The sequence below is a fragment of the Nomascus leucogenys genome, chromosome 13 (assembly GCF_006542625.1).
Source record: "Nomascus leucogenys isolate Asia chromosome 13, Asia_NLE_v1, whole genome shotgun sequence".
NCBI lineage: Eukaryota > Metazoa > Chordata > Mammalia > Primates > Hylobatidae > Nomascus > Nomascus leucogenys.
Genome location: NC_044393.1, coordinates 99,341,862 through 99,365,173, shown reverse-complemented (window position 1 = coordinate 99,365,173; position 23,312 = coordinate 99,341,862). Strand labels below are relative to the sequence as shown.

Genomic DNA, 23,312 nt, shown 5'->3' with positions numbered 1-23,312 from the left:
GGATGGTCTCCATCTCCTGACCTCGTGATCCGCCGGCCTCGGCCTCCCAAAGTGCTGGGATTACAGGCGTGAGCCACCGCGCCCGGCCCATAAATAACTCTTTTGCTTCATACAGAAGGGCTTTGCAGTCATTTAACTGTATTCTTTTTGTAACTATCATTCCCATTTTACAGAGGAGAACATGTACTTTGCCCAAGGCCACACAATGAATCGTAGAACTGGGGTTATGCTCTTAATTATGCTATGCCAGGTGAGGTCTCCACCTAGGTACCCCAGCAACACACAAAAGTCACTTGTTTTAGGGCACTTAATGTCATGGTGTCAAGGTCTGTTTTTTTTTGTTTTGTTTTGTTTTTGTTTTTTTAGAGACAGGGTCTAGTTCTGTCACCCAGTCTGGAGTGCAGTGGTTTGATTCTAGCTCACTGCAGCCTTGAACTCCTGGGCTGAAATGATCCTCCCATCACGGCCTTCCAAAGTGCTTGGATTACAGGTGTGAGCCACCACACCCAGCTTGTTTACTTTTCACATGTTCCTTCTTTATTATGAGCTCCCTGAGGTCAGGGAGTGACTTTGCACCATTGCAACTCCAGCACATACATCTGAGCCTGACAGACAGTAGGCACTTCGTTGGTGGAGGATATTCTAGGAAAATGTATGTTCAAAGGCATGCAGGTGTAAAATAGCATGGTTAATCTCCGAACTATTTAAGTAGGTAAGTTCTACTGAAGTATAAGTTTGAGAAGAGAAACTAGTTCTCATTGTTTGAGTCACGGACTGTGGGCGAAAAGGTGCCACATTTGGAGAATATGCTCACAGGGAGCAATAGCTTCCTTTGCTTCCCCAAACGTCACTGATGGTGAGGCTCCTGCTGCACAGGAGCCTGGAGAAGTAACAAAGATCACAAAGGGCCTGCCTTGTACTTGAGGCTAAATATTTGGAGTTTACAATGTAGGTAATGTGAAGTCCGTGAGAGATTGTATTTAAACCATCCAGCCCATAATGTCATGTGAGAGATTTTAAACAGCGAGACTCAAAGGGAAAGTAACGGGCCCGGTAGCATGGCTAACTAATAATAAAACAAATCTCGGCCAAGGGGCCTTTCTATCTCAGGGCTCTTTCCACCACACTTGCACGGCTTCGGTGGAAACCTGACAATTCTGGAGTGGGTAGACTAAGCGGCCGAGGTTCCAAAAAAACGTCTGACACCTTCTAAAAGTGTAACAATGAACCAGCCTCTAAAATTACGGTTTTATGAAACCAAGGCACTTTCTTTCGTGAAGGAATTCCGTTGGCAACACCTTCGCAGTGATGCCCCGCTTTCTGGAACCCCTGCCCAGCGCCCCCTTCATTTTAGTCCTTCTCCCCTCACTCTCCCACCTCTTCTCTCCCATTGTTTCGACCTACTCCCGCTGAAGCAAGCTGGGAAGTGTAGTTGCACGCCCTGCTGCCTGAGTCGGTTAAGTAGCTCTAAAAACTCGTAACTCCACAACAGCTCAATCGATTTTCGAGAGGTGGGGTAAAGCCTGGAAGGCTCAGCCGGTTTATCCGACGAGCAATCTGGGATTTGCAGGTTCCAGCGCCCGAAGTGGGCCCGCTAGCAGAGAGCTCTTGGACTCTAATCCCGCCCCCTCCCCGAGCCTCGCGCATCCTGATGGCGTCACGCGACCCCGCGAGCTCTCTGGGATACATGGTAGTCCTCAAGGCGGGTCTCACTCTTTGCCGCTGCAACTTGAGGACTACACTTCCCAGGAGGCAGCGCGGTGGCGCGCCGAGAACCACCCGAGGCCGTGATTGGCTGGTGAGCCGGCCGCACGCGGAGGAGCCTAAGAAGCAGCTCTGTTGCGACAGAGGCCGAGCAGCGAGGCCCAGTGAGTTAGGGGAAGGGGTGCTGTAGGGAGAGGGTGCCCGCCGGTGAGGGGGAGAGGGAATTAGAAGAGGAAGCAGGGACGGGGTTTGGATGGAGGGCTCTGCGAGGGGGAAGATAGGGCTAAGGGAGAGAAGCTGACGGGCGGGGTGGGGGAGGACCTGGGGGTGACGAGCGTGGAGACTCGGAGGGGACTCACGTGGGCGAGGACGAGTGCGTCTCGGCAAGAGGCTGGGCTCGACGGCCGGGCTCGACGGCCGGGTGATGTGGAGAGGGACGACCGAGAAGAGGCCCGAGACGGACGGGAGGAGGAAGCCCGGAAAGTGAGGCGGCTAGCTGAGTGCGGAGCGCCAAGTTGTAGGGAACCCGGAGACGGGGACCTCCGCTGAGGGGCAAAACCTGGTCCCCAGCCGGAGGCCCTGAAAGAAGGAGCGTTTCCAAAGTGAGGCAGTCCGTGGGGGACTGGTGCCTGTGGGAAGAGATGTTAAGATTAGAAGAGCCGCTGAGAATCGGCATTGGTTTGAGAGGCCCTGAGCAAGTTGGGACAGACGAGGCAGGGGCAGATCAGGGCATCAGAGGCTTGATATTGATAGGAAGATTCCTGAGAGGGATGGAGCAGGGCCCAGGCATTCTTACTAGTAAGTTTAGAGTTTGGGGGTATCTGTTTGCCTTCCTTCAGGCTCCCTGAAACAACAGTAACCTACCCCTGTGGGTCGTCATCATGCCCTCCGACCTGGCCAAGAAGAAGGCAGCCAAAAAGAAGGAGGCTGCCAAAGCTCGACAGCGGCCCAGAAAAGGACATGAAGAAAATGGAGATGTTGTCACAGAACCACAGGTGGCAGAGAAGAATGAGGCCAATGGCAGAGAGACCACAGGTGAATTGAGGGAGGGGTGAGTTGGGGATGGTTGCTAAGACTTAATGCATGCCCCAGCCAGAGTTGGAATCTTGATGCTGGGGGCAGTGGAGAATGTATCTGGTGTCATGCAACTTTTCATGATGAATCAAATCAATAGAGTTGGAATTTGTGCCACCCTGTCATTGAGCAAGGAAGCCGAAGACGCGGTTCTCACATACTCAGTGGCAAACGGAAGTGAGAGTTGCTGAGCTGCCTTGCTGCTCTATTAGACTGTGAGGAGGGGGTCAGTTCCCTGCCCCTTTCTCAGTTTCCATTTCTAAGCATGGTGGCCAATGTGCCAGGTTCTTTGCTACATTATACAATAAGCTTGTCCTCTCACAGGGGTAGTGGCTCTACCTACAAGAGAGTAACTTATGAGTTGTTTTACGGGGTTTTTCCTGGGAGAGAGCTCCCTTTCTGTTATTTATATTTTGGGAAATATTTATTATTTCTCAAGTGCTAAACATGGTGCTACACACTGAGGCACTACAGTCTTCCCTCCAAAAACTTACCGTCTAGACTGGGAAACATGGCAATATGCGGTAAAGACTATTCCAGGCCCTTGGCAGTCCAATCCCAGCCTCTTCCCTGCTCCCTGAAAACTCCCTAAACAGCCTTCTGCTCCATCCAGACTATTTATTATCTCTTGGATAGTCACCACATCTCTGTCCTTTCACACACTGAATTATAATACCGTCATGTTTTTGCTAGCTACATTTGACATTTCTGTCAAGGCCTAGCTCAAGATAGTGAAGCTTCTCTCAGTCAAACCTGACCACATTCCTTTTGCTGCCTTTTAGTGTTACTTACCTTTTTATGTTGTATCTCCTGTTGCTTTGTCTAAATTGTTTCATCTTCCAGCGCAAGGACCCTGTCTTGGGTTTTTTTTTTTATGACTTGCTTCTCAGATAGACACTAAGTAAATGTTTGAAGAGGAAAGGAGAATTAGTCGTGCAAATCGTAACAGACAGGCATTCAGCAAAGGGGGAGTTAGAAAGTGATCAGAAGGAGCAATAAAGCCAGGCTGTGGGGAAGTTTGATTCCTGGCCACAGTAGTGGAGGACAGAAGTTATGAATGATGGGAGTAAGTAAACAGATATGAGAGGACAAAACAAGGGCAAGGGAGGTTACAGTTAAAAGGGTGGGTGTCCAGGCAATCAGGGTGTCGGGGCAGCTCTGTGTCATTGTGTACTCTGTAAAGCTTGGGAAACATCTGAGTGCTCAGCAGGATTGGAGCCCGGTCCTTCAGGATGTTCACCTTTGTGGAGAGCCGAGTCTGTCTCACAGCCATCTTCTCAAACTGCTTTTCTATCTCCAGAAGTAGATTTGCTGACCAAGGAGCTAGAGGACTTTGAGATGAAGAAAGCTGCTGCTCGAGCTGTCACTGGCGTCCTGGCCTCTCATCCCAACAGTACTGATGTTCACATTATCAACCTCTCACTCACCTTTCATGGTCAAGAGCTGCTCAGTGACACCAAACTGGAATTAAACTCAGGCCGTCGTTATGGTCTCATTGGTTTAAATGGAATTGGTGAGGCCCTTGGAAGGGGAGGTGGGAGGTATCTCTCCTTAGCTCATCTGTCACTCACAAGTATTTATTTAGCATCAACTGTGTTCAGAGCAAAGCATTTAGAATATGGGTGGGAGACCAGATTATGTCCAGGGGAAAGGAACTAGCAACGCAGAGCAGTATGTGTTATGTACAGGTTGAGTATCCCTTATCTGAAATGTTTGGAACCAGAAGTGTTTCAGATCTTGGAATATTTGCATTATACTTACCGGCTGAGCATCCCTAATCCAAAAACCTGAAACCCTCCAATGAGCATTTCCTTTAAGCATCATGTGAGCGCTTAAAAGGTTTTGGATTTTGGAGCATTTTGGATTTTCAGATTAGGGTGTGTCCACCCTGTACCACATGAGTAGTTACAGCAGGTGCTGGAGAAGTTGGTCAGGGGCATGTGAAGCTGTGGTTAAGTGAAAAAAGCTTCAGAGAAGGGGTGGGGCAAGAATTGGAGGAAAGTTAGAAAGGAATCCCAAGAATGGGGGCTGGCAAGATTTGAACAAATGAAGGGAAGAAAGGTCCTCAAAAAAAAAAAAACATGGATGAGGTCCCAGTTTGGCTGGGGTGGAAGAACTAGTGGTGAAGAGGGATAGGGGAAGTTCACTGTACCAAGCGTCTGCTGCTCTCCCCTCTCAGGAAAGTCTATGCTGCTCTCTGCTATTGGGAAGCGTGAAGTGCCCATCCCTGAGCACATCGACATCTACCATCTGACTCGAGAGATGCCCCCTAGTGACAAGACACCCTTGCATTGTGTGATGGAAGTCGACACAGAGCGGGCCATGCTGGAGAAAGAGGCAGAGCGGCTGGCTCATGAGGATGGTAGGGCTCCAGACTGGGGCATAGGGGTGGGTGTCCTCCCAGAAAGGCCCCCAGGAGCCTCATGGCCGTACACTGTCCACAGCGGAGTGTGAGAAGCTCATGGAGCTCTACGAGCGCCTGGAGGAGCTGGATGCTGACAAGGCAGAGATGAGGGCCTCGCGGATCTTACACGGACTGGGTTTCACACCTGCCATGCAGCGCAAGAAGCTAAAAGACTTCAGTGGGGGTTGGAGGATGAGGGTTGCCCTTGCCAGGTGAGTCCCTACCTCCTTCCCTACCCCCATAACTCCCCCATCTCTACAGAGTTTAGTGTTCACTCCAGTGGAACTGTTTGGAACAGGAGTCAGTGGTAAGTGTCAAATGAGACATGGACATCTGCAGTGTGGAGGGGGTTGTTGTGTATAGGCTAGAGAGAGAGCTTCCTGGCTGAAGTGGTAGAGTGACTCAGGTTTCTGTTGGATTCTTAGCACCCAGCACAGAGTTTAGAGATCCTAGGGGTAGTCCTAGGTAAAACGGTGGAGTAGGTCTGTTTCTGTCCTCTCACCAGGATTCCCTTTCCACCCTTTTTGTGCTGTAGTCCTGCTAATTCCAGCTTTAAAGATAAAATGTTAGACAGCTGTTACGATAGCTGTTGTTCTTATTCTCTTGTGGCCTGGACTCAAAGTGAGTTTCCGTAGACCAGCATCCCCCCAATAATCCCCCCAGAGTCACTAAACAGGTAATTCCTTGCCCCATCATTCTCTGTGAAGGGAATTTATAAGACTTGATATACTGCTCTAGAAAGTTGCCTGCATGTGCCTTAGAACATAAGCACAGTGGTTCCACATATTAGCAAGGATTAGCTGCCTCCGGTTCACCCAAGGAGCTTTTAAAAACACAGATTTCTGGTTTGGGAACCAGAGCTTTAGAGTCTATCCCTTGCTAGACTCTGGCCACCCCACGAGATAGGTCTATCTTCAGACCTTCAGATAGGTCTAATTTGTTTTAGCAGTTTATTTCCTCTGCATTTTTTTGTCTTCTCCAAAGTTGAAGTCTCCAACTTCAGTGCACAAGGCTCATAAACTCATATAGACTTCTACAGCCTTGCCTCAAACTGTCCTTATATGCTTCTGAGCCCCGTATTCTACTCTTTGACTTGTTTCTCTTGTTTCTCTCCTACTTCTCCTTTTCCCTCTGAGGTATAGAGCCTAAAATTGATTTCAAGACTCAGGCCAGGAGCCTACTCAGAATTGCATGTAGCAGGCAAGTTTGTCCCCTCCTGTGTCACATCCATTGTAATTCTGAGGTGCTTCTGTCTCCTTTACTGTCCTTCAGAGCCCTCTTTATTCGGCCCTTCATGCTGCTCCTGGATGAGCCTACCAACCACCTGGACCTAGATGCTTGCGTGTGGTTGGAAGAAGAACTAAAAACGTAAGAGGGTGGAATGGGGGATGTGAGCGGGCAGGTCCCAAAGGGGGAATCTAGAAAATGGATGCCCAGAAACTGCACTGATGTTAGAGTGGTGAGAAAGGAACTGAAAGAAGGCCAGAGTTCACTTGCTTGGGCAAGCAGTGAGCACCTTTAGGGCTGTTTAGGGCTGGCCTTTTTGTTTGATTGGTTTTCTTTAGTTTGAAATTTATGAGCTTTTTTTAAAAAAAAAAAATCCTTGTTGGTTTTGTCCATATTTCAAATTCAACATCTTAATTAAAGACTTTTTTTTTCTCTTAATTGTGTAAAGCTAAAAAGGAGGTCTTCCATTTAAGATCATGATGCGGTGACAAAGGAAAATATAGCCAATATGGTCATGGTCCTACAGCTAAAGAACTGAATAAGCTGCAATATTATACCAATTTTAAAAGAAGGCTTTAGTGGTACAGTGACTTAGTACCTTCTCTCAAAAAGCAAAGCATTTTGTTTTTTATTGTGTCTGTACCAATTCTTCCCACCTACAGTTTTGGATACATTCGTGGGTGTATTTGTGTACATACACGTTTCTGTTTACTATCACTGTTACTACCGTCTCCACCCCATTCTGTTGAAAATCAGAACAGAAGATTGAGGAAACTCAAGCTGTCTCGCCACACTGAAAGGCGTCCAAATACCCTTGCAGTTAGATTGTCCAGTGGTGGCTTAGGTGTGTGCTGACAGCCAGGAATTGGACAGCACATCTGAAAGGTGCTTAGGGATAAGGATGGGCCTGACTTTCAGTTCACCTGTTGTCAGCTAGCTCCCATGGTTGAGCTCTTCACTAATTGGTTCTTTGGCTTTGCAGTTTTAAGCGCATCTTGGTCCTCGTCTCCCATTCCCAGGATTTTCTGAATGGTGTCTGTACCAACATCATTCACATGCACAACAAGAAACTGAAGTATTATACGGTGAGTGGGCCTCGGCTTCTTTCTGGTAATCTCTGTGCATACCAATTCTCTGAAATTCTCTTAAAAAAAATAAATAAATAAAAAGGCCGGTGTGGTGGCTCATGCCTATAATCCCAGCATTTTGGGTGGCCGAGGTGGGTGGGTCACTTGAGGTCAGGAGTTCGAGACCAGCCTGGCCAATATGGTGAAACCCTGTCTCTACTAAAAATACAAAAAAATTAGCCAGGTGTGGTGGCAGGTGCCTGTAGTCCCAGCTACTTGGGAAGCTGAGGCAGGAGAATCACTTGAACCCTGGAGGCGGAGGTTGCAGTGAGCTGAGATCACACCACTGCACTGCAGCCTAGGTGACAGAGCAAGACTCCGTCTCAGAGAAAAAAAAAAAAAATACCTACCTATTAGCTCCTTTCTACCTATTACTATAAAAAGATATGGACAAGGAGTCCTACCACCTGTTTTATTTTAATCCTAAAGTCATTGCTTTCAGGCCATAGTCCATGGATTGGCAGCCTCTGCACACATGGTGTATGTTTGCCTTGTGGCAAAGAAGTTGACTTTTCACGGTGACCAGGCAGGCCCTGCCCCCATCTGCCTTGCCTCTTTTTTTCTGGAAACAGAATCTCATTCCGTCACCCAGGCTGGCATGATCTCAGCTCACTGCAACCTCTACTTCCTGAATTCAAGCAATTCTTGTACCTCAGCCTTCTGAGTAGCTGGGACTACAGGCATGCACTACCACGTCTGGCTAGTTTTTGTATTTTTAGTAGAGACGGGATTTTGCCATGTTGGCCAGGCTGGTCTTGAACTCTTGACTTCAGGTGATCTGCCCGCCTTGGCCTCCCAAAGTGCTGGGATAACAGGCATGAGCCACCAGGCCTCCCTATGCCTTCTTGAATGCCTTCTTAACTCTGCTTCACTAGAGTCAACACATTTACCCCACCTCCCATGACCACAGGAGAATGGGGGTCAGATCTCAATAGCCCACTGTTGTGCCTTGCCTTTTCATTTTATATTTCAAAAAGCATATAAGAAATTAACAATTGATGTCCTCTTCATTCATAGTCATAGGAGTATTAGTTTTTAATATAGCCTTCCAGAAACTTCATGTATACTTGCACACATTTGTAGAAAATGTCATATATACATAATCTTTTTCTTCTTATACAATTGCAGCTTTTTTTTTTTTTTTTTGAGATGGAGTCTTGCTCCGTCACCAGGCTGGAGTGCAGTGGCGCGATCTGGGCTTATTGCAACCTCCGCCTCCCAGGTTCAAGGGACTCCCCTGCCTCGGCTTCCTGAGTAGCTGGGACTACAGGCGCGTGCCACCACGCCCAGCTAATTTTTGTATTTTTAGTAGAGATGGTCTCCCTCTCTTGACCTCGTGATCAGCCTGCCTTGGCCTCCCAAAGTGCTGGGATTACACCGCACCTGGCCTCTTTTTTCGTGAGATGGGGTCTGTCTCTGTCACCCAGGCTGGAGTCCAGTGGCGTGATATTGGCTCACTGCAACTTCTGCCTCCCAGGTTCAAGCGATCCTCCCACCTCAGCCTCCCAAGTAGCTGAGACCACAGGCACATGCCACCATACCTGGCTAATTTTTATATTTTTAGTAGAAACGGGGTTTCGCCATGTTGGCTAGGCTGCTCTCAAACTCCTGGCCTCAAGTGATCCATCCACCTCAGCCTCCCAAAGTGCTGGGATTACAGGTGTGAGCCACTGCACCTGGCCACAGTTACAATTTTAATAATCATTCTGTAGGTTGCTTTTTAAAATTTAGTATATTTTGGACTGCTTTCCATGTGAATATATATAAATCAACCACAATCTTTTCAGTGACTGCACAGTATTTTGTTATGTGTTTATCCTGTAACTTGTTAGGCCCTTTCTGATGGATATTTAGCTTGAGTCCAGTTTTTGTTTGCAGATAGAAACTATGGTAGTCCACTTATGCAGGGTTTGTCAGCTTCTAAATCTGAATGGTCTATTTTCCCCTCTGGAGACAGCTCTTGTAGTCTTTTGTGGGGCTTCAGCCTCTAGGGGCCGGGGGAGGAATAGGAGGTGGTATTGGAAGGCTCTGAGCCTCGTGACGTCTGTATGACCATGATTTTCAGGACTATTCCCAGTGCCACAGCTGTCTTTCTAGCTAACCTAAGGATTTGCGCTGGAGCCTGGCCCTGGCTGGGCTGAGCGAGGGACATAGAATTGAAAAGACTCTGATTTGAGGTTAGGATGTGCTTCTGTAATGCACTTCCTCTCTTCTTACTGCACAACCTTAGAGCCAGGGCCAAATCAGTGCCATCCCTCATCCCCCTAAACTCTGAGTGAGAATCCAGGATTGAAACCCAGGTTAAAGCTGCCCGCCTTACCTGGCACATTTCCATGCAGGGTAATTATGATCAGTATGTGAAGACGCGGCTAGAGCTGGAGGAGAACCAGATGAAGAGGTTTCACTGGGAGCAAGATCAGATTGCACACATGAAGGTAGGGAGACTGCAGAGTCAGGCCCATGGCCTCCTGTCTGAAACAAGCAGGGGGCTTGCACGAGGGCATTTCGAGAAGTGGGAGTGATGGAGGAGGTCGGGAAGAAGTTACGATCACCATTTTTACCCTGGATTGAAGATGAATTGTTGAGCGCCTGCATGTACTCCAAGCTCCCTTTGGTCTCTTTTAGAACTATATTGCGAGGTTTGGTCATGGCAGTGCCAAGCTGGCCCGGCAGGCCCAGAGCAAGGAGAAGACGCTACAGAAAATGATGGCATCAGGACTGACAGAGAGGGTCGTGAGCGATAAGGTGAGGTGTGATTGGGTGGGGTTGGGTGGCCTAAGGTGAGGTGGATAAGAAAGGAGCCACTTGATAAATGCCCTCTTTTCTTCTAGACACTGTCATTTTATTTCCCACCATGTGGCAAGATCCCTCCACCTGTCATTATGGTGCAAAATGTGAGCTTCAAGTATACAAAAGATGGGGTAAGTTCAGGGCAGGGCATGGGTGGCTGGGGTGTATCTTAGGGTGGGTGGCAGCTCTTGGGAGTCGCTCCTGTTCTATGCTGACCACACCTGCTAGCCCACGTGCTCTGGGGGATTTTCAGGTGTGGCAGTTGGGGTGCCTCATCCAAGGCTGCTCGCGGGCCCTTCTTCGTGTATATGGAAAGAAGACTACTCAGCTGGGTTGGTGGGCAGAGGCAGTGGGCGAGGCGGGGTCTGCTATGAGTGCTTCCTCCCGCTACTCTCCCTTCCTCCTCTCTTCGTGACTGGGGATTCAGCGGGCTTGGTGTGCTGGTCAGAGCAGATCCGTATTCTAGCCTTGTGTCCATGTCTCTCTCATCCCCACCTCAGCCTTGCATCTACAATAATCTAGAATTTGGAATTGACCTTGACACACGAGTGGCTCTGGTAGGGCCCAATGGAGCAGGGAAGTCAACTCTTCTGAAGCTGCTAACTGGAGAGGTACGGTGCCAAGGTGGGCGTGGATCCCTCTAAGATTAGGCCTTGCGATGGCTAAGGAAGTGGGGAGTGATGCAGAGGCTACTACTTTGGGAGGGCCTGAGTACCCTGGTGGTGAGTGAGCCATCTGGAGGGGTGGAGCAGCAGACAGGAGAGGGGGAGTGTCTGGTTGGACAGTGCTGAGGCTGGGGGCTGTTTTCCTGGGACAGGGATAGGTAGGGAGGAGTCTTTTAGAGTGTGTGTGTGAATACGTGTATGTTTGAGCATGTTTCTATTTTCTTCTCTTTTTTTTTTTTTTTTTTTTTTTTTTTTTGAGGCGGAGTCTCGCTCTGTTGCCCAGGCTGGAGTGCAATGGTGTGATCTCGCTACAGCCTTCATCGCCCAAATTCAAGCAATTCTCCTGCCTCAGCCTCCCAAGTAGCTGGGATTACAGGCACGCGCCACAGCTAATTTTTTTGTATTTTAGTAGAGATGGGGTTTCACCATGTTCATTAGGCTGGTCTTGAACTCCTGACCTCATGATCTGCCCATCTTGGCCTCCCAAAATGCTGGCGTGAGCGACCGCACCTGGCCCATGTTTCTATTTTCAATCAGAGCATTTAGAATATAGGAACATCTGTGCATTTAGGGATGCTGCAGTTTCTCAAGTAATGTCATTTCATTAATATTGATGAAAAATAGAAATGATTCCCAGCTGGGGCCACTGTCTTTGTGGAGTTTGCACTTTCCCTTTAACGTCTACATGGGTTTTCTCTGGTACTTCAGTCTCTTCCCTCATTCCAAAGCTGCACCCGTCAGGTTACTTGGCACATCTCAGTGGTTCCAGTCTGAATGAGTGTGGGTGTGTGTGAGTGCATCCTATAATGGAATGGTGTCCTCATCAGGGCTGGTTCTTGCCTTGTTCCCCTGGTTGTGGGATGGGCTTCGGCTGCCCATGATCCTAAACTTGAATAAACAGGTTGGAAAATGATAGAATGAATGAATATAAAATATTGTAAAAGAAAAATTCATAAAGTTTATGGTAATCATACAAATGCAGTCAGCAAACCAGCCACATTCATGATTATTTTTGAATTGTGTGGTGGTAGGGGGTGCTCCTTACAGTTTTCCCTTTGCAAACATTTATTCCTTGGTTTAACCCACCACTCTTACAATTGCCATCACTCACTGATTCACCAAAAATTGGGTAAATATCTTACCTTGTTTTTATTAATCTTTCTTAAGTGTATGTATAGCTCACATGTATTTTAATGTTGAATATTAGAAGTGACTGGGTTTTTTGGCCAGGTGCCGTGGCTCACACCTGTAATCCCAGTGCTTTGGGAGGCTGAGGCAGGCAGATCACTTGAGATCAGGAGTTTGAGACCAGCCTGGCCACATGGTGAAACCCTGTCTCTACTAAAAATGCAAAAAAATTAGCCAGGTGTGGTGGCGGGTGTCTTTCATCCCAGCTACTCCAGAATCTCTTGAGCCTGGGACGGAGAGGTTGCAGTTAGTCGAGATCTCGCCACTGCACTCCAGCCTGGGCGACAGAGCGAGACTCCCTCTTAAAGAAAAGAATCTTTGGGTCTTTATTTAGAAGTTTGGTGATCTTTTTTTGTGACCAAAAATGCTGCAGGAACCTAATTCTTGTTTATATCAGTTAGCTTGTGGCAAAATTAGTTTTGTTATATGTTGTTTCACTTAAAGTGAAACTTTAAAATAGGTTGTTTCTAAGAACCTATTGATGACAGTGAAAATTTTGAGGACTTAACTGTTTTTAATTTTAGAAAATGTATGTTGCACCTACATCCAAGTCCTTTGTTATACAGCATAGTGCATTCTGCAGTAGACATTTCATAACTACTTAAATTGTATCTTTGCCTCTTGAGAACATCTGCTTCAGTACATCTTCCTAAATATTTTTAGAGTGGCCAGAATAGCAGTGTGTGAGTTGGTGATGTATTCTTTTTAGAAAGTTGAGTCTTGTTCAGTGTGAACATGTGTTTGTTTGCCTGCTCTGCCTATGTCTGTTTCTAACTGGGCTTCCTTTGTTTCATGCTTACGTTTCTACTTTTTTCTTCCTAGCTACTACCCACAGATGGCATGATCCGAAAACACTCTCATGTCAAGATAGGGCGTTACCATCAGGTACAGGCCTGGGGTTGGGATCCGGGGAATTGCCCAGGGTATAGGAAGGGGCTGTATCTGGCCGAGTTCCAGCCAGCCGCCCCCACCCCCTGGCAGGAATTCCAGCCTAGGTGGCTCCTACCTGCTTCTTGAACCCAGAACAGGTGCTTGGGATAGAAATAGGAAGTTACCTAGTAGGGTTCATTTTGAAGCGGGATGCCAGTCACACCCGGGTGGCTTCCATTTTTCCTGTAGCATTTACAAGAGCAGTTGGACTTAGATCTCTCGCCTTTGGAGTACATGATGAAGTGCTACCCAGAGATCAAGGAGAAGGAAGAAATGAGGAAGATCATTGGGCGATACGGTCTCACTGGGAAACAACAGGTCAGTAAAGGAGGGTGTGGTGGGGATGCCAGATAGCTGGGAGACTGTGGCTGGGTGGGTCAGGGGATACTGTCCTGGCAGCCTAGGTTTGGAAGCTGTCCAAACCAGAGTCTCCTCCATTTGATTCCCCTAAGAACCTACTACCTTTTCTTTACTCTAGGTTGTTATGTAATGGAGCATTTTGAGGGTGCAAGGATAGTGTGCCAGTCTCTGACATGCCCTTGTGCCATAGTACTTGAGGGCAAAGGAACTTGTAATCTAGAAAACAAATTTCTGCATTCAGATCTGGAAGGATCCAATTCATTAAGATTTAATTGCCAAGAGAGTGAGAGGTATGGGCTTAGTAATGGCAAGGGCTTCAGGTTTCCAGATGAGTCTCTTTCAGGCCTCAAGAGACTAGTGGGTCTCTCTGAGCCTCACTTTTTATAAAATGGCGATGCTAATGGAGGAGTCAGGGAGAAATGAGGGAGAGATGAGCTGTGCTGTTTCGCGGGGATAATGCCAAGTTATATGTAGATTATGGTTCTACTCAGGTGAGCCCAATCCGGAACTTGTCAGACGGGCAGAAGTGCCGAGTGTGTCTGGCCTGGCTGGCCTGGCAGAACCCCCACATGCTCTTCCTGGACGAACCCACCAATCACCTGGATATCGAGACCATCGATGCCCTGGCAGATGCCATCAATGAGTTTGAGGGTGGTATGATGCTGGTCAGCCATGACTTCAGACTCATTCAGCAGGTGAGGCCCTGGCCAGGGGGTGGGGCACAGCCGAGAGCTTCTAGGAGGTTGGGTAGGGTAGTCATGGCATGTGGAGGGTGCATAATACCCGCCTACTGAAAGAAGGGGCTCAGAGTGTAGACACAGGTGGTGAGGACCAGTTCTTATGCCTCTTTGGGGCTGCTTAGAAAGCCTTAACTGAAACACTTCAGTAGCTATCTGGAGATGTCAACCAACTTAGCATTTTGGGCCCAAATGGGAAAGAGAGTTGGGTAGAAAACAGGGTGTTTTTATTACCGTCCCAAGATTCTTCAGTCCAAAAATAGTATTCTAAGGAGGATTTTGATTAGACAGCTACCACAGTCATTTGAGAAAAAGTTGTTGCTCATTCCTCTGAAGCTCTGGAGAAGATGGGAGGTGGAGAAAAGAAGGCTGAGAGTGAAGCCTCTGAATAGATCTAGGCCCTGCCAGGGAGCTGACAATAGGAGTAACACAGCAGTTGCTGGCTTGGAAAGCTCCAAACCTGATTATTGTACCCTTGGGTTAGAACATCCCAAATAACTTAGAAGTAGTGAGACAGTGAGTTGGATATGGGTTTGGGGGTGGAGTTTTCTTCCTAGACGCCCCTCAGGACAGTCTGCTGGGCAGAGGCAGGGACAGTGACTAGCCCAGGATTAAGTCTAGGTTTTGCTTTCTAGGTTGCACAGGAAATTTGGGTCTGTGAGAAGCAGACAATCACCAAGTGGCCTGGAGACATCCTGGCTTACAAGGAGCACCTCAAGTCCAAGCTGGTGGATGAGGAGCCCCAGCTCACCAAGAGGACCCACAACGTGTGAGCCCTCTACCTGGGCTCGGGTCAGGAGCTCTATCTGGGAACTAACAGCTGCTAACCTGACCAGCCGCTCAGGACAGGACCCTGGGGCTACACTCCTGCATTGCTGCAATACTGCTCCCCCAGCCTCTCCCCTGCCCCTCAACCTGCCTTAGCTGCACACTCTTATCTACAGCTGGACAGTACCTGTCTGTTTTCCTGTCCTCCTTCCAGTTACATCTGTCCGTGTCTGGACTCGGCTGGCCATTCCCTCCAGCCCCTTGCTGGTTATCTTACTCTGAGTGTGATGCAGTCAGAAGCACCTGCGGGTTAGGCCAAGGGCCCAAGCCCTGGATTTGGCCTGCGGAGGAGCTTAGGATCCTCGTTTTCTGGGTTTTGGTGATGTTGGAGGAGTGCCCCCCAGCCCACCGCCCCGATTCCTTTTTGCTTCTGGTTTGGAGCTCTGGACCAGGACCTTCGTCCTGGTCCGTTTTTAAATAATTATTTAACAGTGTAACTTTTAGACCTGCGTGACATCTACAAAGCGCCCAATAAAGAAAGAGGAAGCCACGGTCCCTACCTTCCTTTTCGGGTCTCTGGAGCCTTCTCCTCCCTTCAGTGCCAACATGCACTGCCCTCAGCAGGAGCTGGATCCAGCGTCAGTGTGTGGATGGAAACTGAAGACTAGTCCATAGGAGCTGGAAGAACTTTCTCCTTTTATTGCTGATGTGAAATTGTACCTTTTCTCAGGCCTGTGATTCACAGACTTTAACATGAATCAGAATCACCTGGAGGGCTCATGCGATCAGATTGCTAGATCTCGCCTCAGGGTTTCTGGTTCAATAGGTTTTGGGAGAGACCAAGAACTTTAACATTTCTAGCAAGTTTCCAGGTGATGCTGTTGTTGCTGGTCTAGAGACTATTTTGAGAACCACTGTCCAGGAGCGTGGTTTTCTGATTGTGATCTGAGGTTCTGCTCCAACTGCACAGCAGTTGGGCTGCTTGTTAAAAATACCGGCCAGGTGCGGTGGCTCACACCTGTAATCCCAGCGCTTTGGGAGGCTGAGGCAGGTGGATCACTTGAGCTCAGGAGTTCAAGACCAGCCTGGGAAACATGGTGAAACCCGTCTTTATGCGCCTGGAATCCCACCTGCCCAGGTGGCTAGGGTGGATGGATCGCTTGAGCCCAGGAGGTGGAGGTTGCAGTGAGCTGAGATTGCACCACTGCATTCCAGCCTGGGTGACAGAGCAAAACCCTGTCTCAAAAAAATGCAGACTGGCCAGGCACAGTGGCTCACACCTGTAATCCGACTGTAAAGTCATCACCTTGGGAGGCCAATGTAGGAGGATCAATTGAGCCCAGAAGTCAAGACCAGCCTGGGCAAAGTAGGGAGGCCCCATCTCTACAAATAATAATAAAATGAACAGGGCATGATAGCATGTGCCTCGGTCCCAGCTGCTCTGGAAAGAGGAGGCTCACTTGAGCCCAGGAGGTTGAGGCTGCAGTGAGCAGAGAACGTGCCACTACACTCCAGCCTGAGGACAGACTGAGACACTGTCTCAAAAAAATAAAAAAATTCAGATTGCTGAGCATCAGACCTATTGATTAATGGCATTTGGTAGAATGAGAGGTGCAGAGATCAGGAGTTTGCATTTTCACACCAATGCCTGTGAACCTCTCTTCCTATTGGGATACAGGAAATTTTGTATTTTTACCTGTCCACAGCTGTAGTTTTCATCATCACTGTTGAATTCACTTCCAGCCCAGGGTTCTGCATACCGTATCTGGGTCTTTTGAACTTGAATAGCATTTCGCCAGTGGCCGTCCTTCCTGGTGTGGATTCATCACTCTGTCTCTGAAATCAGCCATCCCTAGGGAAGACACTGCCATGATTTTTCAGTACTCATTATAATACAGCCAGGACTGGCAGGAGCAACTGTCCCAGATGGTGTTTAAACCCCTTAGGAGCTCATGATCTTGTTGGAAAGCCAGTAAGACAGAACCATACAGGACACAAATTAGATGCTAAATTGTGATTTAGATAGGAGACAGAAGTATTCAAAAAGGAGGGAAATTTCTTGTGAGTAGCTGCCCAGAAAGGTGGAATTGGTGTGCTCTCACTTGAAAAATGAGTAGGGTCTTCTCAGATGGCCACAAAGTCCAGGAGCTGCCCTGGGCAACAGGGACAAAAGCCTCCCGTGAGACACTGCAGCTGAGACAGACAGGAGTCCTCTGATCCCAGAGGGTACTGGCTTGACTGCTTTATGCCTTAAGTGGGGCCTGGAGCAAAACGGCCCACGTTAGTCTGTCCTGAGAGTCCATAGCCTTGGTTCAGGGGAGAGTGGCATCTGGAGAGTGGGCTGCTGGGATAATGGGGACAGTGAGGGACACAGCCCCTGATACTTAAGGAAGTGCTGGATATTGCTAAGAATCCAGGTAGTCTTGGGATCTCCAGAGTCTCCATGCTAGGACAGGAGATCTTCAGAACCTGGAGGAATGGAAATAGTCTAGTCAGCTTATTTGTCAAGAAAAATATCAACCTTGGTAATTTAAATAATGCTTTAAAAGTCCACAAAATACATATTTCTAAAATTAGCAGTGCCTTGTTTTGGATTGAGAAATGGCCTGTTAATTCTCTTAAACCTTAGCACGTAGGATGTGACCAGCCATTCAGAGCTGGGTGGAGAGGTAAGTGATTGAGGGGTTGCTCGCTTTAACACAGCCAGCAGGTGATGCTGGTCTTTGGAACCCTTCCCCCGCCTCTCCATTTGTAACATCCTCTTTCCCCCCAAGCGCCTCTACCTTGCACATTGCTCCAGGTTTCTTTAATCACAGCATTCAAGGGCCTGAAATATTTGTTCCCCCATAGTGCTAAGTGAGACAATTGACTTTCTCCATTTTGCAATGGGTTTTCTTCCCTTTACCGCTAACTCCCAAGACCCCTGCGTCTGCTTTTCTGGTGAGCACCTATTGCTTTTCTGCTTCTCGCCTCCTCCAGTGGTCTTCCTCCCTGTCAGCCTCTTCACCACGTGGGGAGCTTCTGCTATCTGCATCTAGTCCAGGCTCAGGCGTTTTGCTCATCTTCTGCCTTCAGTCCAAGCCTCATTATACTCCGCTCACACTGATTCCACTCTACCTTTCACACTGTTTCTTTCTCTCATTCTTCCCAATTAAAGGATACATCCTACAAGGATACGGCCTACAATGGGTGTGTGAAGGGTATCCTTCACACACCCATTTGTGCCAAGAAGCAGCCTCTAGCTACTCGAGCCCTCCTCACCATGGGTACCACCACTTTTAGCCCCTTCACCCTTCTCTGGTTGTTTGATGTGAACCAGTCTTGTCTCTTCAGCTCCACTGGGGCCCAGTGAGGGAGGGAGCTTGCATTCCAGTCTCCAGCACTCTGAGCTGTGCTGGCACCTGTGTGCTCCGTGATTACAGGCTGGTGGGCTGGAGTTGGCTGAACTTTTAACAAGTGCGTAAATACACTGGGAGATGGTTGGGTGGGGGAGGGGACCTGGTGAAGGGTTTCTTAATTCAGAGGGATTACTTGTGGGAGAGGAAGGAACAATTAGTCTCTTTTCAAGGTTAGCCCAGAGCATGTTCTGGATTGGGATTGGATCACGCCCCGTACCTCCCACCCCCCCCCCCCCACTCTCCCAGGTGCATGTCCCCAGCCACACCTGGTGGGGCAGCTGACTTGATAAAAAGTAGCTCCGAGGGGGTGGGTGGGGGCTGTTTGAGGAGCAGGAGGATGAGCGCTGAGTATGGACAGCGGCAGCAGCCTGGGGGCCATGGGGGTCGCAGTTCTGGGAACAAAAAGTCCAAAAAGCGCTGTCGGCGCAAGGAATCCTACTCCATGTATATCTACAAGGTGCTGAAGCAGGTGAGTGCAGAGCAAGAATGTGTGTGAAGGATGCTCTCACAAAGCGCCTTGAAAGGGCACTGGCTGGAAGCGGGAACCCTGAGGTTAGTGTTGGCACTGGGGCAAGTGGCTCAGGCAGGCCGGGCCCCTCTTGAGGTGGCGGGACCTAATTTCTGAGGTCTCCACCTCTCTCAGGATCTGGGGCACCGGGGATAGGAGACTAAGCGTGCTCCCTGCTACCCTCCAGAAGTTTATGGGAATGATGATGAGATAACGTGATTAGGTGAGACATAATTATAGGACAAGAGGACCACACTTTCTGTGCCAGCTTGAAGGTGATCAGGTGCCAAACACATTATGATACAAAGTGTGTTGGTGACGGAGAAGAGGAGTGATCGGGGTGAACTGGAGTCTTGGGGAAGGTCTTCTGCACAACTGGCACTCAGTTCTTTGAGGGGCTTAGGGTTTGTCCACCTTATAGACAAACAGCTTGAGGCCCCTAAAGGCTCCATGGGGTTCCTGCATCACATGGCCTGACAGTGGCAGCGTCCCAGTTCCCCTGGCTCTGGGCAAGCCCCTAGCATCCTTCCTGTGTGTCCCTCTCCCCAACACACTGGGGCTGCAGGCACCCTATATTCATGCATGAAAAGCAGCTACTCCCGGGACTTGGAACACTGACAATCAGTTTGTCTGGAGGATCCAAAGTTGCTGCTCAGCAGGGCCAAGGCCAGGAGGAGGCGGGGTAGCCATGTGTTGCCCGCTCTGGGTCTCCAACCTGCTTGAAACTCTTACCCCTCTGTTAGAGCAGGCCCCAGAGGTAATGCCTGTCTCCAGTCCAAATCCCATTAGCAGTTTTAGTGAATTGACAACCTGGGTGCCTGGGAATGCTCTTGTGGGGTCGAGGTGGGGGGTGGGTCCAGCACTGATATGGGTTGGCTGAAGAGATGCACCAGAGGACAGACTGGTGCCCTGAAGAAAGTGGGGTAGGAGTGGGTATCACTGAGCCCTGTGTCTTAGCCTGATTTTGAGGGGCAAAAATTGCAACTGATGGGTGGGACCAGGCCTGGACTCACAGAGGAGAGTGCTGCTGAGGGCCAAACCCTCGACCTCCTGATGTGGGTGAGAGCCCTAAGGAGAACGGGGTGTGCTGACAGCAGAGGGGGTTTGGGCGGAACCAGCCTTGTGCCAGGTGCAGATTTGCTGCTGGCAATGGAGACCAGAGGTGGCAGGGAGGGCAGGTGGGACAGAGCCTCCTGGTTCTAGTGCTGTCTCCATCTCTGACTCCGTGTAGGTTGTGGGACAGTCACTTCTCTCCCACTTCACATCTGACCAGGTCTACATACTCACATTTTAGGACTGCCATCAGTTCCCATTTGCTTCACTAGAGATCACTTAGTTCAAAAGCTTATGTGACAGAAGAGGAAACTGAGGCCCAGAGGAAAGGGCCGTATTTGAGGTCGTAGTGATTCACAGTACAGCTGCAGAACAGGACTCCGCCCTCCTGGTCCAGGGCTGCAACTGTGTCACATGGACATGCTCACTGGTTATGTGCTCCACCAAGTTACATTCACAAACGTTTTGACACCACAATCCCGCCTCTGGAAATAACCTTCCCTATGCTCACACAAGATTCTAAGATGGGCATTTACCATAGCACCATCTAATAGCAAAAACAACAAAAAGCACCCCAAACCCAAACCCTGAATGTTTGTGAAAAGAGGAATGGTGATAGGAAGTATGATACATCCATACCATGGAACACTATGCAGATGTATCAATGAAACCAGCAAGATGCATGTATAACTGGTCCCATTTGTTAAATATAGATGCTTGTGTGTGCTCATACAAGGAACTTAATCATGTTACCTCTTGCAGTTGAAAACTTCTTTTAAAAAACTTGGATATACCATAGCAGTACAAAGAAAACATAAATCCCTATTTCCATGACTGTTGGCCTCTGGGAAGGGGCTGGTGAGGAGCCTCCTTGCCTTCTGCCTCTGGCTTCCTTAGAGCCCCCAGCTCAGGGCTGAGGCTTGCAGTGTAGGCAAGACCCCCCCTCCCCTGGCCCCTTCCATTAACTGAGTGGTGCTGCCCTCTCTCCAGGTGCACCCTGACATCGGCATCTCTGCCAAGGCCATGAGCATCATGAACTCGTTTGTAAACGACGTGTTTGAGCGGCTGGCATGTGAGGCTGCCCGGCTAGCCCAGTACTCGGGCCGGACCACCCTGACATCCCGAGAAGTCCAGACGGCCGTGCGTCTGCTGCTGCCTGGGGAGCTGGCCAAGCATGCTGTGTCCGAGGGCACCAAAGCTGTCACCAAGTACACCAGCTCCAAGTGACCCAGGGTCTGACGAAAATAAAGGGTGAACTGTTTCTGTGCACCGTGGTGATTTGAAAGAAGGGTGTGTGAGGCCAGGGTGTGGTCTGGAGCAAGGGTGTCCTCACTTTGAGGCTGCCACAGGTGGAGCAGCACTTCTTCAGATGTCGTAGAAACTGCTTTCTAGGTGTATCCCGTGAGCAACGTGTGATAGCTTTGTAAACATGTGAATGTTGTATTTGGTAGTGAGCTGAAATAGGACCTGGGACTGGACTAGCATCTGGATTTACCACCAGCTGATTCCCTCTTGGGGCCTGAAATTCCTCCTGTGTGGTCCTCTTTCAGGCTGTGGCTTCGTGATGTCATTTCCCACCAACTGTCTTTGCGTCCTATATGACAGGCACTGTTGTGTGAAGGGGCCATGCAGATCTATTCAACATATAAAAACTGAAGGCCCAGACCAGCTTCTAAATAAGCTGCTGAGATCAGTATGATTTTTCAGTTTCCCCTTTATTTCAGAACAAATCAGTGGGGATGTTTCTGAAACTCCTAACATCCCCAATTTTACTTGGAAAAATTTGAAACCCACAGAAAAACTGCAAGAAGCACCACGGCCATGCCTAGATTTACTGCTCACCACTTAACCACTTGCTTTTCCTGTCTCATGCAGCCTCTGCTTATCTTGTGGGCACATGACCCATAAATCCTCTTCCAAGCTTGGACAGGATGAAGGGGTGGGATTTAGACAAACCTCCAATCCTTTGTTCCCTTTGTAATTGACAGACCTGGCTTGTGGTCGCTTTCATCTCCACATATTGAAAAGGCATCGCCTTGCGGTAATAGCTGACATTCAGCGGCAGCTACCTAGGTCACGTGTATTTTCTCATACCTCGAGCCTCACCTTGAGGTTCTGTGAGCTGAGGACTAACGATCCATGTGTACGTCCACGGCTAGCAAGGGGCAGGCCCAGGAGATCAGGTCCCAAAGTCTCACTCCTGCCCACTCTGTCCTGTGTTCACACCTTGCTGTACCAGGCATGACCCGGGCCAGCAGGAGCCAAAGTACCTGGGAGCTTGTTAGAAAGGCAGGCTGTTGGGTCCCCCCGCAGATCTGGAGCAGAATCTGTTTATCTATCTATCTATCTATCTATCTATCTATCTATCTATCTATCTATCTATCTATCTTTGAGACAGAGTTTCGCTCCGTTGTCCAGGCTGGAGTGCAGTGGTGCCATCTCTGCTCACTGCAACCTCTCCCCATCCCGGGTTCAAGCGGTTCTTCTGCCTCAGCCTCCCGAGTAGCTGGGATTACAGGCATGTGCCACCACGCCTGGCTAATTTTTATATTTTTAGTAGAGATGGGGTTTCACCATATTGGCCAGGCTGGTCTTGAACTCCCAACCTCAGGAGATCCGCCTGCCCTGGCCTCCCAAAGCGCTGGGACTACAGGCATGAGCCACTGCGCCTAGCCTGGAATCTGCATTTTAATGAGACCCTCAGGTAGCTCATAGGCACCTTCGAGTTCTTCCTCTTTGCTCCTCCTTGCCGCTGTCTCCCTTCTGTCCCTTTCCCTGGCCCTGTTCCTCGTAGATTTACTTATTCATAAGCCTCGACGTGACACTGAGCCAAAAAGCTCACCCTAGCTGACCAGCCCCAGGCTGCTAGTGGTATAATATTTTGTCTTTTTGGAAAAATTATCTCCTGAACTTGTAGCAGTGATGGGAGGTGGTACCCACAGGTGACCAAGTGAGCCCCAAGCATGCAGAGCAGCATCCACTATACTTTCTAGCATGATGCTTCACACGGGTCTGGCTCATGGGAATGGTGTGAACTCTTGGCAGGCCCCAGGGAGGCAAGCGTGGTTATGCTCACTTTCACCCAAGGGGGCAACTGGGCCTTCAGGGCCTTCTGACTCCAAATCAGTGCCTTTCCCCTCCACCACATGGGCCTCCCTGTGCTGTCATCCAGAGAGTGAAGGAGGGCTGTGGGGCTCAGGCAGGGGCCGAGAGAAGGAGCAGAGGCCACGCAGAGTGAGAAGCTGCAGTGATGCCTTGTTAGGGGGTAATGTCTTTAGGACAGATGTATCCAGAGCGCCAAAGCTTTTAGGGGACTTCAAATAGAAACTTATTTTACTTGTTCCTTACAAGAAAAATGGCCAAAGTTGGACAACATGTT

At 49.0% G+C, this 23,312-nt stretch overlaps 2 protein-coding genes across 2 annotated transcripts; both read left to right on the top strand.

Moving 5' to 3' along the window:
- The first annotated feature begins 1,653 nt into the window (after positions 1 to 1,653).
- Positions 1,654 to 17,550, top strand: LOC100596437 (ATP-binding cassette sub-family F member 2). The gene is made up of 15 exons (XM_030826185.1): positions 1,654 to 1,868; positions 2,544 to 2,739; positions 4,079 to 4,291; positions 4,958 to 5,140; positions 5,223 to 5,394; positions 6,455 to 6,550; positions 7,392 to 7,494; positions 9,876 to 9,971; positions 10,162 to 10,281; positions 10,368 to 10,457; positions 10,827 to 10,937; positions 13,002 to 13,064; positions 13,299 to 13,427; positions 13,961 to 14,164; positions 14,842 to 17,550. The coding sequence occupies exons 2-15, from the start codon at positions 2,586 to 2,588 to the stop codon at positions 14,977 to 14,979; spliced, it is 1,872 nt and encodes a 623-aa protein (XP_030682045.1). The 5' UTR covers positions 1,654 to 1,868; positions 2,544 to 2,585; the 3' UTR covers positions 14,980 to 17,550.
- Positions 17,551 to 18,539: 989 nt separating this feature from the next.
- LOC115837971 (late histone H2B.L4) lies at positions 18,540 to 21,194 on the top strand. The gene is made up of 2 exons (XM_030826186.1): positions 18,540 to 18,841; positions 20,924 to 21,194. Exons 1-2 carry the CDS (start codon positions 18,623 to 18,625, stop codon positions 21,158 to 21,160), a joined length of 456 nt encoding a protein of 151 aa, XP_030682046.1. The 5' UTR covers positions 18,540 to 18,622; the 3' UTR covers positions 21,161 to 21,194.
- The last annotated feature ends 2,118 nt before the right edge of the window (positions 21,195 to 23,312 follow it).

Coding starts and splice junctions, on each gene's coding strand:
- LOC100596437 (XM_030826185.1), top strand. CDS start 2,586: ATGCCCTCCGACCTGGCCAAGAAGAAGGCAGCCAAAAAGAAGGAGGCT. Junction 9,972..10,161: donor ATCAGATTGCACACATGAAG/GTAGGGAGACTG, acceptor GGTCTCTTTTAG/AACTATATTGCGAGGTTTGG. Junction 10,282..10,367: donor AGAGGGTCGTGAGCGATAAG/GTGAGGTGTGAT, acceptor CTTTTCTTCTAG/ACACTGTCATTTTATTTCCC.
- LOC115837971 (XM_030826186.1), top strand. CDS start 18,623: ATGTCCCCAGCCACACCTGGTGGGGCAGCTGACTTGATAAAAAGTAGC. Junction 18,842..20,923: donor TCTACAAGGTGCTGAAGCAG/GTGAGTGCAGAG, acceptor CCCTCTCTCCAG/GTGCACCCTGACATCGGCAT.